General features: G+C 41.1%; 1 protein-coding gene across 1 annotated transcript in view; it reads left to right on the forward strand.

The window, feature by feature from the left end:
* The window catches only part of SMIM34 (small integral membrane protein 34), a 29983-nt gene extending 15206 nt beyond the window's left edge, over positions 1–14777 (forward strand). The window contains exon 2 of the mRNA XM_027130230.1: positions 14308–14777. Coding sequence (XP_026986031.1) covers positions 14308–14777 — 470 coding nt within the window. The remainder of the gene's footprint in view (positions 1–14307) is intronic.
* Positions 14778–15953: the final 1176 nt, after the last annotated feature.

Below are 15953 nucleotides of genomic sequence, written 5' to 3' on the forward strand. Positions count from 1 at the left end.
AAAAGTTTTGCATTTTGGTGAAGTCCACTTTATCAGTTTTTTTCTTTCATGAATAGTGCTTTTAAAGTTATATCTAAGAAATCTTTGCTTAATTCAACATCACAATGATTTTCTTCTATGTATTTGTCTAGAAATTTTATAGTTTTAGCTCTTACATTAAGGTTAAGCTAAATGATCCATCCTGAGTTAATGTTTGTGTATAGTGTAAGGTAAGGGTCTTAGTTCACTTTTAAAATATGAATATCTGATTGTTCCACTGCAATTTGTTGAAAAGACTGGACTTTCCCCATTTTTTTGGTAAATCTATTTTTAGTTTTTCTTCTTTACTAATGTTAGCCATATTGTATAGCAGATATGCACTGTTTTTAATTAATTTTCTAGATAACATTTTACTTTTAGTCTTGATTTTCATTTTAACTAAGAATTTTCTGAACCTTCATTTCCAGTAGCAAGACTTATATTTTTCAATTTTTAAATTAATTTCTGTTCTTAATAATTGTTAGTAGAGAATATTTCTACTTTAAAAAAATGTCCTTAAGTGTCCTTTACAGCCAAATATATGATTTTTGTGTATGTGAAAATTTAATGGTTCTTGGAAAAAAAAACTGTATTCTGTATTTTCAGGACATAGAGTTCAATACGTATATATATATATATATATATATATATATATATATATCAAATTAGTTCTGTCTTATTAAATATATCAATTATGTATTTTGATTTCTATAACTTTACTTAAAATATCTTGTTTATTTTTTCTATTATGGGCCAAGAGGTAAATTTAAATTGCCTGCTTCTATATTTTTTCTGTCATCTTTTATTTTCAGTAAGTTTTGCTTTATGAATTTTTTTTTTCTTTTTTTTTTTTTTTTTGCGGTATGCAGTCCTCTCAGTGTTGTGGCCTGTCCCGTTGCGGAGCGCAGGCTCAGCGGCCATGGCTCACGGGCCCAGCCGCTCCGCGGCATGTGGGATCTTCCCGGATCGGGGCACGAACCCATGTGCCCTGCATCGGCAGGCGGACTCTCAACCACTGCGCCACCAGGGAAGCCCTGCTTTATGAATTTTGATGCTGTATTATATGGTGCATAGATACTCACGATGTTATATGATCAGAGTAGATTATTAAGTGCCTCCTTTTACTTTATTTAATTCTTTATGTATTGAGTTCAACGTACATGATATTAACATGAATATTTCTGCTTTCTTTATGTTTGTATTTACTTTGTGTGTCTGTGCCCATTCTTTTTCTTTTGATATAATTAAGTGATTTAGATTAATTAATAATTGTAATCTGACTTAGAACATGCCTGGCACATAGTAAGTGCTAATTAAGAGTTTGCTGAAAATAAAAACAAACAAAGCCCTTCTGCATTTCCTGAATGCAAAGTATAATTGGCTATTGTTTGTGTTGATTTTTTTCATCTGCAATATATAGATAGGACAAATTTATTTAGTCTTGGTTTATTACCTGGTTTTAGATCATGCTTTTTGTTTTTTCTTTTTTATAAATTTTATTTATTTATTTATTGCTGCACTGGGTCTTCGTTGCTGCATGCGGGCTTTCTCTAGTTGCAGCGAGTGGGGGTTACTCATTGTTGCGTTGTGTGGGCTTCTCATCACGGTGGCTTCTCTTGTTGCAGAGCAAGGGCTCTAGGCACACGGGCTTCAGTAGTTGTAGCACGTGGGCTCAGTAGTTCCAGCTTACAGGCTCTAGAGCACAGCCTCAGTAGCTGGGGCACATGGGCTTAGTTGCTCCATGGCATGCAGGATCTTCCCTGACCAGGGCTCGAACCCATGTCCCCTGCATTGGCAGGCAGATTCTTAACCACTGTGCTACCAGGAAAGCCTGCTTTTTGTTTTCAATGCTTTTTTATTTTTCATTTTTCTTATTTGTTGTATTTTCTTTGCTTTGCATGTGTGCACCTTCTGACAATGTGAAATCTTTATAATCTGCTTCTTCCAGTAGGCTTTTTTTTATTAATGTGAAATTCACATAACATAAAATTAACCTTTTAAATTGTACAATTCAGTGGCATCTAGTACATTCACAATATTGTGCAACCATCACCTCTATCTAGTTTCAAGGCATTTTTGTCATCCCAAAGAAAATTTCATACCCGTTAAACATTATTACCCATTCCTCCTTCTCCTAGCCCCTGGCAACTACTAATCTGCTTTCTATCTTTATGAATTTACCTTTTCTGGACATGGAATCATACAATATGTGACCTTTTATATGTCTGACTTATTTCCCTTAGCATAATGTTTTCAAGATTTTTCCATGATCTAGCATGTACCAGTACTTTATTATTTTTTTAACATCTTTATTGGAGTATAATTGCTTTACAATGTTGTGTTGGTTTCTGCTGTATAACAAAGTGAATCAGCTACATGCATATGTATATCCCCATATCTCCTCCCTCTTGCGTCTCCCTCCCACCCTCCCTATCCCACCCCTCTAGGTGGTTGCAAAGCACCCAGGTGATCTCCTTGTGCTAAGCGGCTGCTTCCCACTAGCTCTCTATTTTACATTTGGTTGTGTATATATGTCAATGTTACTCTCTCACTTCGTCCCAGCTTACCCCTCCCCCTCCCCGTGTCCTCAAGTCCATTCTCTACGTCTGTGTCTTTATTCCTGTCCTGCCCCTAGGTTCATCAGGACCATTTTTTTTTAGATTCCATATATATGTGTTAGCATACAGTATTTGTCTTTCTCTTTCTGACTTACTTCACTCTGTATGACAGACTCTAGGTCCATCCACCTCACTATAAATAACTGAGCTTCATTTCTCTCTATGGCTGAGTAATATTCCATTGTATATATGTGCCACACCTTCTTTATCCATTCATCTGTCAACGGACACTTAGGTTGCTTCCATGTCCTGGCTGTTGTAAACAGTGCTGCAATGAACATTGTGGTACATGACTCTTTTCGAATTATGGTTTTCTCAGGGTATATGCCCAGTAGTGGGATTGCTGGGTCGTATGGTAGTTCTATTTTTAGCTTTTTAAGGAACCTCCATACTGTTATCCATAGTGGCTGTATCAATTTACATTCCCACAAACAGTGCAAGTGGGTTCCTTTTTCTCCACACCCTCTCCAACATTTCTTGTTTGTAGATTTTTTGATGATGGCCATTCTGATCAGTGTGAGGTGATACCTCATTGTAGTTTTGATTTGCATTTCTCTAATGATTAGTGATGCTGAGCATATTTTCATGTGTTTGTTGGCAATCTGTATATCTTCTTTGGAGAAATGTCTTTTTAGTTCTTCGCCCATTTTTGGATTGTTATTTTTTTAACATCTTTATTGGAGTATAATTGCTTTACAATGGTGTGTTAGTTTCTGCTTTCACAAAGTGAATCAGCTATACATATACGTATATCCCCATATATCCTCCCTCTTGCATCTCCCTCCCACCCTCCCTATCCCACCCCTCTTTGTTTGTTTTTTTGATATTGAGCTGCATGAGCTGTTTGTATACTTTGGAGATTAATCCTTTGTCAGTTGTTTCACTTGCAAATATTTTCTCCCATTCTGAGGGTTGTCTTTTCGTCTTCTTTATAGTTTCCTTTGCTGTGCAAAAGCTTTTAAGTTTCATTAGGTCCCATTTGTTCATTTTTGTTTTTATTTCCTTTTCTCTAGGAGGTGGGTCAAAAAGGATCTTGCTGTGATTTATGTCATAGGGTGTTCTGCTTATGTTTTCCTCTAAGAGTTTTATAGTGTCTGGCCTTACATTTAGGTCTTTAATCCATTTTGAGTTTATTTTTGTGTATGGTGTTATGATGTGTTCTAATTTCATTCTTTTTCATGTAGCTGTGCAGTTTTCCCAGCACCACTTATTGAAGAGGCTGTCTTTTCTCCATTGTATACTCTTGCCTCCTTTATCAAAGATAAGGTGACCATAGGTGTGTGGGTTTATCTCTGGGCTTTGTATCCTGTCCCGTTGATCCATATTTCTGTTTTTGTGCCAGTACCATACTGTCTTGATTACTGTAGCTTTGTAGTATAGTCTATCAGTGCTTTATTCCTCTTTAAGGCTAAATAATATTACATTGTATATAGAGACCACATTTTGTTTATCCATTCATCCACTGGTGGACATATGGGTTGTTTCCACCTTTTGGCTATTTGAGTAGTGCTGCTGTATGCATTCATGTATGAGTGTTTGTTATATACATAGGAGTGGAGTTGGTGGATAGCATGGTAATTTTATGATTAACTTTTTGAGGAACCAATACACTCTTTTCTACAGTGGATGTGGCTGCAGCATTTTACATTCTTACTAGCAGTGTTTAAGGGTTCCAATTTCTCCATATTCTCACCAACACATGATCATTTCCTTTTTTTTCTTGTGAAGTTATATCTCATTGTGGCTTTGATTTGCATTTCTTTAAATACTAATGCTGTTGAGCATCTTTTCATGTACCTGTTGGCAATTTGTTCCACTGGTTATTTTTAAACATACTTTTTATAATGTGGTTAATCCTGTTTCTTGAACAATATCCATTAATTATCTAATATGGATAAAAATAAAATTAGAATACTACTAATTGTCCTGCCTATCTTGACAACCTTTTCTGATGATTTTTTCTAAAGAAGTTTCTCCTCCTCTACCTCTTTGTTCCCTATTTCAGCATCTTATTTCTTTCCTTTATGGCATGAAGTCCAGTTTTTATTAGTTTATTGTTTGCTTATATGTTTTTTTCTCTCTTCCCACTAGATATAAGCTCCTTGAGGGCTGGGAATCTGTCTTGTCATCATTGTACCTCCAGCATTTACCTAGTACAGTGTCTGACTGGCATATAGTAGGTCCTTAATAAACATTTTTTGAATGTATGTTTGAATGAATGGAACAAAACTAGTCCAATTTTATAAACAATGACTCCCTATATGATAATCATGATAATGATAGATACAAGTACTTATATTTATATCCAACTATATTAGTGTCCAAGCACCATGTCAATAAATTGCCACTGACTTTGTGGCAGAAATTAATCTCTCACAATTCTGGGGGCCAGAAATCCAAAATCAGGGTATCAGCAGGGCCACACATGCTTTGGAGGCTCAAGAGAGGAATTCTTTCTCCTTGCTTCCAGCTTCTAGCGGCTACAAGCATTCCTTGGCTTGTGGCAGCTTCACTCCAATCTGCTATGCCCTCACACAGCCTTCTTCCCTGTGTCTTTGTGTGTCTTCTCCTTTCTTGTCTCTTATCAGGATACTCCTAATTGGATCTGCAATCTATTTTAATCCAGGATGATTGAGATCCTTACCTTAATTTCATCCACAAAGGCCATTATTCCAAATAAGGTCACATGCTGAAATTCCAGGTGAACCTATCTTTTGAGGGAACACTGTCTTAGTCTGTTTGGGCTGCCATAACAAAATACCATAGTCTGGGTGGTTTAAACAACAGAAACGTATTTGTCATAGTTGGGGGCTGGTAAGTCTAAGTTCAAGGTGCCAGCAGATTCAGTGTCTGGTAAGAGCTCTCTTCCTTGCTTGCAGGTGTCTGCCTTCCTGATGTGTCCTCACATGGTGGAGAGAAAAGGAGGGAAGCAAGTTCTCTGATGTCTTTTCTTATAAGGGCATTCATCCTATCATGAGGGCCCCACCCTCATGACCTCATCTAGACCAAATTACCTCCCAAAGCCCGACCTCCAAAAACTATCACACTGGGGGTTAAGGGCTTCAACAAATGAATTTTGAGCAGACACAATTCAGTTCATAGCAGACATCATTCAACCTACTGCATGAGCTAATCAAGCTCTGTTTTTTCTGAATGTCTCTTGAATCCATCACTTCTCTCCAGCATTACTCCCACTAACCTCTTACCTGGATTAAGCCCATAGCTGCCTGACTGGTTTCTCTGCCTCCAGTCCTGTCCCTCTTCATACTCTACAATGCAGTCTGTGTGATCTAGGACAGGTGACTTTTGTCTTTTTCTGAGCACGTGCTATAGACTGGTTTAATTACTGGACCCCATCCCAATTCTGACCGCCCACAGTAGATGCCTGACTCAGTCTGGCCAATCAGAACCATTCCCTGGGATATCCCTGGCTAAACAGGGAGAAAAGTACCCCCTTTCCCATCTGGTGGTGAAACTATTTGGGTGTAAGTCTGAGCACCACATGCCACAATACATGGAGAGAGGCTGAGAAGGAAGACAGAAATGGACCTTCCTCCCTGCATTAGCCCTGTAAGCCAGCTCTATCCCACCCTCTCTCTTGCTTGCTTGAACCCATAAAATCTCCCTTTCTTCTAACTCTTGTTTAAATTTGGCTCTGCATCCCAGAGCAAGGGATCCATCATTACAGACAAGACTCATGGGACATAATAGTAACACACCTTTGTGCTCCCACTTCTTTAATTCTGCTCTGTGGGCTCTACACAGTGTGGGGTTTGAGCTCCCCTGCCCTACAGTCAGGTTGGGGAATCTGAATTCGGTAATTAAGATCATGCAGTCTCATGTCATAATCAAAATTCTGAGCTCGATCTCAGGTTGAAGCTCCCCCGTCTCCAGCTCAGGCTGCAGGGGCAGGAGAACTGCAGGGGGACAGTGGGGGCAGCCTTCCTCCTTCTTCCTTCCTTCCTTCTTCCTTCCTCCAGCCACTGCTCTTCTGCTTTACTCCCGCCTTGTTACTGTGGTGTCTGACCTCCCCAGGGCTGAAGCAAGGGAACCAGAGAGGGAGCAGAACAGTCTTATTTGTCAGTTCTGTGGTGTGAACTAGCAACAGGCAGGTGTTTAGAGCTAATGCCTTCTCTTGTGGGTTCATTTTTTCAGTCTTTGAAGACTTGCTCATCCTCATCTGACAGACTGTGCAAGGCCAGTGTTCAACAGCGGCCCCATGTGGCAGCTGGAGGCAACAGCAGCAGAGGATTATTCAGACTCTAGTCCGCTTGGCTGAGGAAGCCAGGCTGCCCTCCGTGCCTACTCTGGACAAAGTTCCTGGGAGTCCTGGTCAACCTGGGAGGCCTTAAGAGGGAAATAAATATAAAATTTCCTATGAATCAGACAACAAAGGGCTCAAGTAATTAATTGGGAGAAGAAATGAGGTGTGACTGTATTTGCCCCTTGGAGTCCTTCATGTCATCACAATTTATTATCCTTTGTTTACAGCAGAAGGTCAGGGAAGTGACTTGACCACAGTCCCTCAATTAATAAGTGATAAAGCCCCTACAAGAACCTGGCTCCTCCAATTGCAAAGGCTCTGAGCTTTCCTCTGTAACTCCCTGGAGACAGCAGAGAAGAGTAATGTCCCTAAGGGCTAGAAGACGATGATGAAGGTGAAAGGAAGGGCAGGAGTGACATATAAGTTAGAGACTTTTTAAATATGCAAAACATCTTTTAAAAGTCCTCTGGGAGGTTGTACCCCCTGCAAAGGCAGAAACACCTGGAATCTGTGTTCTTGGCCGTACGACTCCTGGACATCAGCTTTAATGTCCTTTCACAGGGCAGGGTGTCAGACTTGGTTGGTGGGGTCTTCCTCCCACACCCAGAAAATACTTCTTAGAAAGAAGGTCAAGTGTGGATATAGGCATTTATTTATTGACATTTTAAAAATACCATTTCTGGCCCCATGAAATGCAAAAGCACTTGTTTCTTTTCTTTTTTTCTCTGTTTTGGAATGTCAAATCCATATCACTGCCACCTTGGTTCCCAATTTAGCCATTCTCTAAGCTGACTGGCTCTTCAGTAACAAAAAAAAGCCATGGCCCCCTGGGAGAGTTCAGGTTCTAAAGTCAAAGGAGCCAGAGGGTATTGGGGCCCTTCCTCCCAGAGGAAGGAGAATATTTGCCCCAGCTCAGTCAACTATTTACTGGGTGAGTGGCTTTCCTTGACTGCCTTGAGGTTGATATTTGTCTAGACTGAACCAGAAGGCCAGAGGAGACATACATAAGTGGGAAGGAAATTCTTGGCCCACGTGGTGGTACATTTTGCTGTTATGTAAGCATTCAGGAATGACAAATAGTTGGCATCACCCACACTGCATAAGAAGGCAGGCAGCTGCCCAGCCCCTGTGACCATAATCTTGACCATCCCCACCCCAGGGCACTTTTCCTTAGATGGTATCATGTGGCCACAGCCATGACAGAATATAGAACCCTTTTTAAAAACAGCATTTGTATTTTTCTAGATAAGCCTTCAACTTTACTTTCCCATCCCCTATCGGGGTTTTCCATGTTGAACAGCAAGGTGAGGTTTGCAATAAAGTAGAACATACATGCAGAAAAGTGAACACAATTCTAGGACGTGCCCCAAGTTGAACAAAGCCCTGAAACAGGACATGACCAGCACCCTAGAGCCCCCCTCCTGCCTCCTCTAGTCACCCTCAGCTGTAACATACCTATTACCTTGACTTGTAACATAACAACATAACAGTTTAATTTCAGCCAACAGGGAGGGTTTCAAGGTCATGGATATGTCTCAGCAATGACAGTCTACAAGTCAACCTGTAGGACAAGCAGTCCGGAGAATTCATGGGACTCTGGGTCCAGCCTGAAGGTGACATTCGCAGTGTGGAAGGAGAAGGCCTTTGGCACCTACAAGCTGTATGACGTTGGGTAAGTCTCTTCTCTGAGCCTGAAAGAGCGTTCCCCTCTTTAACTGGGAATGATACTCTCGCCTTGTAGGAATTCTAAGAGGCGGAATCCAGGAGGAAAACACCTGGCACAGAGCTATTTCCTAATGTCAGTGCTCCCGTGGTGGTATGGATGAGACCAAAGGCCCCCTTTCCTTACATCTCCCCTATTTTTCTGGAGCTTATCCCTCCCAACAACCCACACTGACATCCTGTGGAACTAAATGCCGAAAACTTCTGACTTCACAGATGACATACGCTCCAAAGCCTGCACCTCTTGGGCGCCAGCTGCCCAGGCGTGTTCTCCCTCTCCCGAGGTGGCCAGTGCTGGCAGCCTTCCTGTTCAGACACCCTCACAAGGAGCAGCTCTTCCCTACACCCCAGGCTTCCTCCCTGTCTCCCTGGGACCAGAGGATACTGACCCTGCTGCTCCTCCAAGTTGCAGGGGAGGAAACTGCAGGAAGGGTGGGGACTTGCCCAGGGTTACTCAACAAGGACAAATTGGGGACTAGAGCCCTGACTCCCAGCCCTCCTCACTGCCATTTGCCCCCCTTTAAAAATTTTTTTTTATTTATTGGCTGCATTGGGACTTCGTTGCAGTGCGCGGTCTTCTCGTTGTGGTGGCCTCTCCTGTTGCAGAGCATGGGCTCTAGGTGCGCAGGCTCAGTAGTTGTGGCGCACGGGCTTAGTTGCTCCGCGGCATGTGGGATCTTCCCGGACCAGAGCTCGAACCCGTGTCCCCTGCATCGGCAGGCGGATTCTTAACCACTGCGCCACCAGGGAAGTTCCCATTTGCCCTTTATCATGAAGGATCTCCAATCTGCCCCTTCTCACCTCTCATGGTGGTTGTTGGGAATCCCTGTCTCTGTAGCAGAGCCAGAGGTACCAGGGTCCAGCCATCCCACAGCAAGAGACAGCAAGAGCCTAGATAGAGCTTTGACAAAGATTTACATTTAATGATTGGGTGTGTTTAACACTGTTAAACTTCTTTATATTCATAAAGAATACACAGTGAGCATTGTCCCTCACACACCTGCCCTCCATCTACCCAGTTCTCGCCCCCCACAGGTTCCTCTTGCTCTTACTTTCTCGGGCATCCTTTTAAGGGGCTCTTGAATGCCTATACGAGCAAAATCAGATCTGGATGATTACATAGATGGTAACATACTCTCTTCTTTGCTGTTTCCATTTAACAAAACATCTTGGAGATCTTTACACGTCAGTACACAAATAGCTTCCTCATAGTTTCATAGCCGGGTAGTATTCCATTGTGTACCTATATTATATTATTGAAATACAATCCACATCCCATGAATGAGACATTCATTTTTACCTCGTGGATACTAGTGCTATAGAGTTCACTGTTGTACACAGTCTGTTTTCTATTTGTTAAGAAAACCACAGCATCATTGCATAATTCTTGACGGTAATAAATTTGAATAATCAGATTTCTTACAGAAAAATTCACCCACTAAAAGTCTATGATTCAATGGATTTTAGTATGTTCACAAATATCACCAAATCAATTGCAGAATACTTTAATCATTCCCCAAATAAACCCTGTATCCCTTAGTTATCACCCCTTAGTCCCCTACCCCAACCTTAGGCAACCACTAATCTACTTTCTGCCTTTATAGACTTGTCTATTCTTGACCTTTCATATGAATAGAATCATACATGTTGTCCTTTGTAACTGGCTTCTTTCACTTAGCATAATGCTTCCAAGGTTCATCTATGTTGTAGCATGTATCAGTACTTTATTCCTTTTTATTCCCAAATAACATTCCATTATATGGGTAGACCACATTTTACTTATCTGTTCATCAGTTGATGGACATTTGGATAGTTTCCACTTTTTTGCTATTATGAATCATGTTGCTATGAACATTCATATACAAGTCTTTGTCTAGATATTCGATTGCATTTCTCCTGGGTATATACCTAGGAGTGGAATTCCTGAATCATATGGCCTATTTTAAAATTTACTTATCTAGTCCCTCATTGATGGAAACTTGATCAAATTACATCTTAAAAGCCAGCGAGCCTCATGAGTTAGGCAGGTCAGGGCCACATTAGAGAGGATTCAGAGAACAATGGCTGCATCACAGAACCGGCCCAAGTCTTCCGACCTTTTCTCCCGGCATTCCCTTGTCTCCCGGACTCTTCTTCTCACCCGTTCTAGTTAAATCTGCTTTGATTCCAATGTGGCCTGGGATTCAGGGGTGTGGGAAAGAGAAGCCCCGTTCCTCACAGCCTGACCCATGAGCCCATCGCCCACTTATCTCTGAGGGGGACCCAGCTCCCTCAGCTGTGTCTGCCTGCACAGGCTCCTTCCTGTCTGGGTTTCCTCTTCCGGGACAGTCCTAGAGGAAGCTGGTGACTGACTCTTGACCATGGGGTTTCCTGGCCCTGTGACAACGGGTCTCTGCCACACCTGACAGTCAGCCACACCTGCAACAGGTTCCGAACAGGGAATTTCAGGAACCCTCCAGGCTGTAAGCCAGCCTCGGAGAGCTTCCGGCCACCACTGTCCTGGATGGGACCTGCAAGAGCTGGAGGCTCCTTGGTACCAGCATGTTTTTAAACAACTCTTGTGCTTTGGATCTCCTCAGCAAGCCAAAGCCAGGAAGTGCTTTCTCTTCTGAGCCAACAGATGACAGATTGACTTCGATCCTCTGATTAATTGAAGGAGAGAAAATGAGTCCAGTTTCTCTCTGCTCAGTTTCTACTTGGTGCCGCCCTAAGATTCTTTGGGTGTCTCGTTGCTATCTGCTCTTGAACCTCAGTGCAGCCTGACTTCAGTAGGACTGTGGTCGTTTGCAAAAAGAACTTATTCTCTTTCAATGGCAGCGGCTTATACTTGCCTTCTTAAGAGTCAAGGAAAAGACCACCTCATGGAATGTGAGTATTCTGCTCTGACGCAAGGATGAGCAGTTCTGGAATTTCTTATATATGTCACATTATTAATTTATAAGTGCAAAACAGCACAGATGAAAAAAGCTTTGTCTTTTCTATAGGATATAGAAGATACCATCTAACTTATACATCTAAAAAGAAAGGTAAAGAACAATGTACTGCAATAATTAAAATACTGAGTTTCTTTCATGTGGAAAATGGACTGACTTTCAAATAATTTAATGTTCTGTAGTTCTTAGTTGGGTATATTTTATATGTATTTGCACATATTACATCATTCTATAACAATCCACAGAAAGGTCTATAAGTTTATACATGCGTTCCAGGTTTAAACAAGTTCTCCTGCCCTAATTAAAGTTTGTGAGGTTCTTGTTGGGTTGATTTGTTTTTCAATAATTATGGGAACATTTTCCCTTTCCTTATTTAAGTTCTCAAACGATTCTATCAACAGCGGTAAAAAATCCCAGATCACTGTACTGTTTCTTATGAGTGACAAATTTTATATAATGAAATCTGTTAATTTGGGCTGTGTCACATGTGGTTGTACAGTTATTTTTAAATGGTTTCTCCCTTAATCTCAAAGTAATAAATTATTCATTCGACAATTAACTATAATAAAACTACTGGTCTCTCTGAGCCTTGCATTAGCAAAATGAATTAACAACAAGTGAATATCAAATAGAAAGCACTTATGGAGCACCTTTGGTCTACCCAGCAGGTGATGCGATTTAGCCTATGACATGTCTGGATACATCTGTGTTTACATAGAGCAAGAAATGAGAATTTGAACCTATAAAACAGCTGGAAAATGTCTCACAGTACTACTTCTCTGATTTTTATCATTTCATTTTCACTGGCTCTCCTAGTACAGAAAACAGTTTTGAGTTAAACAGCAATTAAGATCTTAATCTTCTGGTCTTGGAAGGGCACACAGTGTCTTTACCCAGGGGCACTTCACCAAGGAGATCAGGAAAGTGCCCACTTGTACTCTTCCATTTTTAAATTAATTTCTTTTTGAAAATAAATACACATTCCCAGAGATATTTTACATGTATATAAGCTTCAAGCAAATAACATACCCTCCTTTATACATAGGATCGTATCAGCTATATCACTATGCACTTTTTTATTTGTTAAGATTTAGTACCAAGAAAATTCTTTGTTACTTTTTATGGCTGCATAGTATTCCACTGCATGGATGCCCCAAAATGGATTAAACCATCTTCTAATTGATGCTATTCAGGCTGTTCTTAAGCATTAGTCATCACAAGCAATGCTGCAATGACTAATCTTACACATGCATTGTTTTGGACATGTTCCAGCATATTTTTAGGATAAATTCCTACAGGTAGAATTGCTATGTCAAAGGTACATGCATTTGTAATGTCAATAGACCTTGTCAATCTGCCTTCCATATTGGTTGTATAAATTTACACTCTCACCAGCAATTAAGCAAGGTCCTGACAACCCTGCAGACATATCCAGTGTATTCTGAGACATCATGAGTTTGCAAACCTGATAGATAACAAAATGTTATCTTGCTGCAATTTTAATTTGCATTTCTCCTATTATGAGTGATACTGAGAAGCTTTTCTTATGTTTAAGGTCCATTTCTTTTTCCGACCTAATTGCCCATATCCTTTGCATATTTTCTACTGGGGTTTTGGATTTTTCTTATAGAACTGAAGCTTATTAAGAAGTTTAGTGGCATAAATTTCCATTTTTCTCTGGTTTGTCATTTGTCTTCTGGTTTTATAGTACACAATCACTGTAAAATTTTCTAGGTAGTTGAATTTAGCATTTTCTTTCTTTCTTCCTTCCTTTTTTTCCACCTCTGAATTTTTGTGTTTCGCTGAGAAAGGGATATCCCACTCTGACATGACAAGGGAGAAAAAAATCTACCATGTTATTTTCTAGTACTTTAAAGTATTTCTTTTTTTAATGTTAAAATCTTTGATTTATCTGGACAGTTTTGGGGCATGAGGTGAGAGATGTGAACTCACTGCTATCTTGTTTTAATGCTACTTATTGAATAATCCATCTTTTTCTTCCTGATCAGAAATACCCCTTTGTTATCTACCAAATTCCAATTCCAACTCTACTGATGTTGTTACTCTGTTCCATTGGTCTTCCTGTCTATGTATTATGTCACACTGTTTTAGCTATTGTAGTTTTATAGGGAGACATTTTAGGGAAAGCAGTACTTGGTTCTGAAGAGCCCCTCATGCCCTTTGCAAAGCCCAGTAAGCCCCACCTGGGCTGTGGGCAAATAAAGCACTCATTCATTCAAAAAATAGTAAACATTTTTCTGGCTGGCTAGGTTTAAATTTCTGGCTAAACTAATTTCCACTCATCACTCTTTCAGTGTTTTCCTAATTAGGAAAACTTTTTCAGTATGCAGAGTTTGTCTATTTCACAAAGAAATCCTACTGATCTTTTAAGTGCAATTATGTTAGTTTTGTAGATGATCTTAGGGACAATTGACATCTTTATGATGTTGCATTTCCTATTCAAGAATTTGGTGTTTTGAACTCTCTTGATTGTTAAAAATATATTGACATGGGAGTTACTCAGTTTTCCTGGGTCTCCCCCATGTATACATGTTATTAAACTTTTGTGTGATTTTCTCTTGTCTAAAAGGAATATATTGACACGTATGTTGTTAGGCTTCTGCCCATTGAACAGAGAAAGCCTCTTTCAGCAGTCCCATTTTCCCACCGATGTAAAGACACTGCTATTGGCTTGGCCAGGCAAACTTTAGCCCAGAATGCTGGGTCTCATCTGGACCTCTCTGTTTCTCAGGGGATCAGGGAGCCCCCAACCAGACCCAGGCCAGCCCTGTCCTGGGGCACCTGCTGAGGGACCATTTGGAGGGAAGGAACAGCACCAACTCCACCAGGGCCCTGAAGCTTCCAGACGGGACCAGTGCCGCCTGGTATATCCTCATCATCATTGGCATCTACGGAGTGATTTTCCTCTTCCGACTGGCCAGCAACATCCTCAGAAAGAACGATAAATCCTTGGAAGATATTTATTACTCAAACTTGACCTCTGAACTCAAGAAGAAAGGGCTCCAGAGCAAGGCAGCCAAATGCTCTTCACTGCCCGTTAGCAACGGAGCTGTCCTGCAGCCCAACCAGGCCAGCCTGGGGATAATGTGTGGAAACAGCAGCCCCACACCGAAATCCAAGGAATCCCTTGAAAGTCTAGGCAAGCAGGCCTCCGTAGAAAAGGCCCAAACTTCTTGCTTTGGGGAGCACCTTTGGATTTAAATGGAACCTTGAGAGAGGGGTCGAGCCCTTGAGTCGGGCTGGAATAGCATCACTGAGCCACTGGTGGATGGGGGTGTGACCAAAAGCCAGCATCCTGTTTCCTTCTCAGGCTTTCTGGTGCTTTGAGATGAGCAGGGGTAGTGGCTTCCAGCCCAACTCAACCCTCACTGGAAAAGCTTGTGCTCCAGGAAAGGGCATGGGACATCCAATGTTCTTAGAGTAATCTGGGAAACTCTTGGTGTATATGTGAAGGTGGCCTCTTGTCATGGAAAGAAGGCTGAATTTGGAGTCAAATCCTTTGGATGAAAATTCAACTTCTAGAGGGTCACATGAACTTTGAGTGGCTAGTGGCTCATCTGGAACATGTGAGGGTTGGGATATATGGTCCCAGAGGGCCATTCGTTCTAAAAACTCTGGAATATCGAACCAAAGTTGTCAGTATCAACATCTTCATTTTCAGAAGTTCTTCATTTTCATTGAGAGGGTGTGGACCATTGAAAAAAAGCATTAGTTTTGCAGTCAGAAGAACCAGACTCTAGTCTGAGTTTGACTATTGACCACTTTGTTGTCCTTGCACACATCACTTCACCCCTCTGGACCTTAGTTTCCTTACAGATAAAGTGAGGATAGTGATGCCAGTTTTCTGCCAACCTTACAAAGTAGATAAGAGCTAATGAGATCATGCATATGAATGTATTTTGGAAAGTAAAATAAATATGTAAATATAAGCCCTGTTGTGGTGGTGGTGATAATGGTTGATGGCTGGTGTTGATGATGGTGGTGTTGGTGTTTGATGGTTGATGTTGATGTTGTTGATATTGGTTGATGTTGATGGTGGTGGTGTTATTTGATATTGATGGTGGTGGTGGTGGTTGATGTTGATGTTGATGGTGGTGGTTGATGTTGGTGGTGTTAGTTGATGTTGATGGTGGTGGTGGTTGATGTTGATGGTGTTGGTGGTGGTTGATGCTAATGGTGGTGGTGGTGGTGGTTGATGTTGATGTTGGTGGTGTTGGTTGATTTTGATGGTGGTGGTGGTTGATGGTGGTGGTGGTTGATATTGGTGGTGGTGGTCGATGTTGATGGTCGTGGTGGTGATGCTATTGTGGATCAGGAAATGACTAGTCTACTGGTAATAGCTATAAGTAATGGTTGTATTACCTTATTCTACAGGAG

The sequence above is a fragment of the Aethalodelphis obliquidens genome, unplaced genomic scaffold (genome assembly GCF_003676395.1).
Source record: "Aethalodelphis obliquidens isolate GAN/ISIS:26980383/991018 unplaced genomic scaffold, ASM367639v1 scaffold1, whole genome shotgun sequence".
NCBI lineage: Eukaryota > Metazoa > Chordata > Mammalia > Artiodactyla > Delphinidae > Aethalodelphis > Aethalodelphis obliquidens.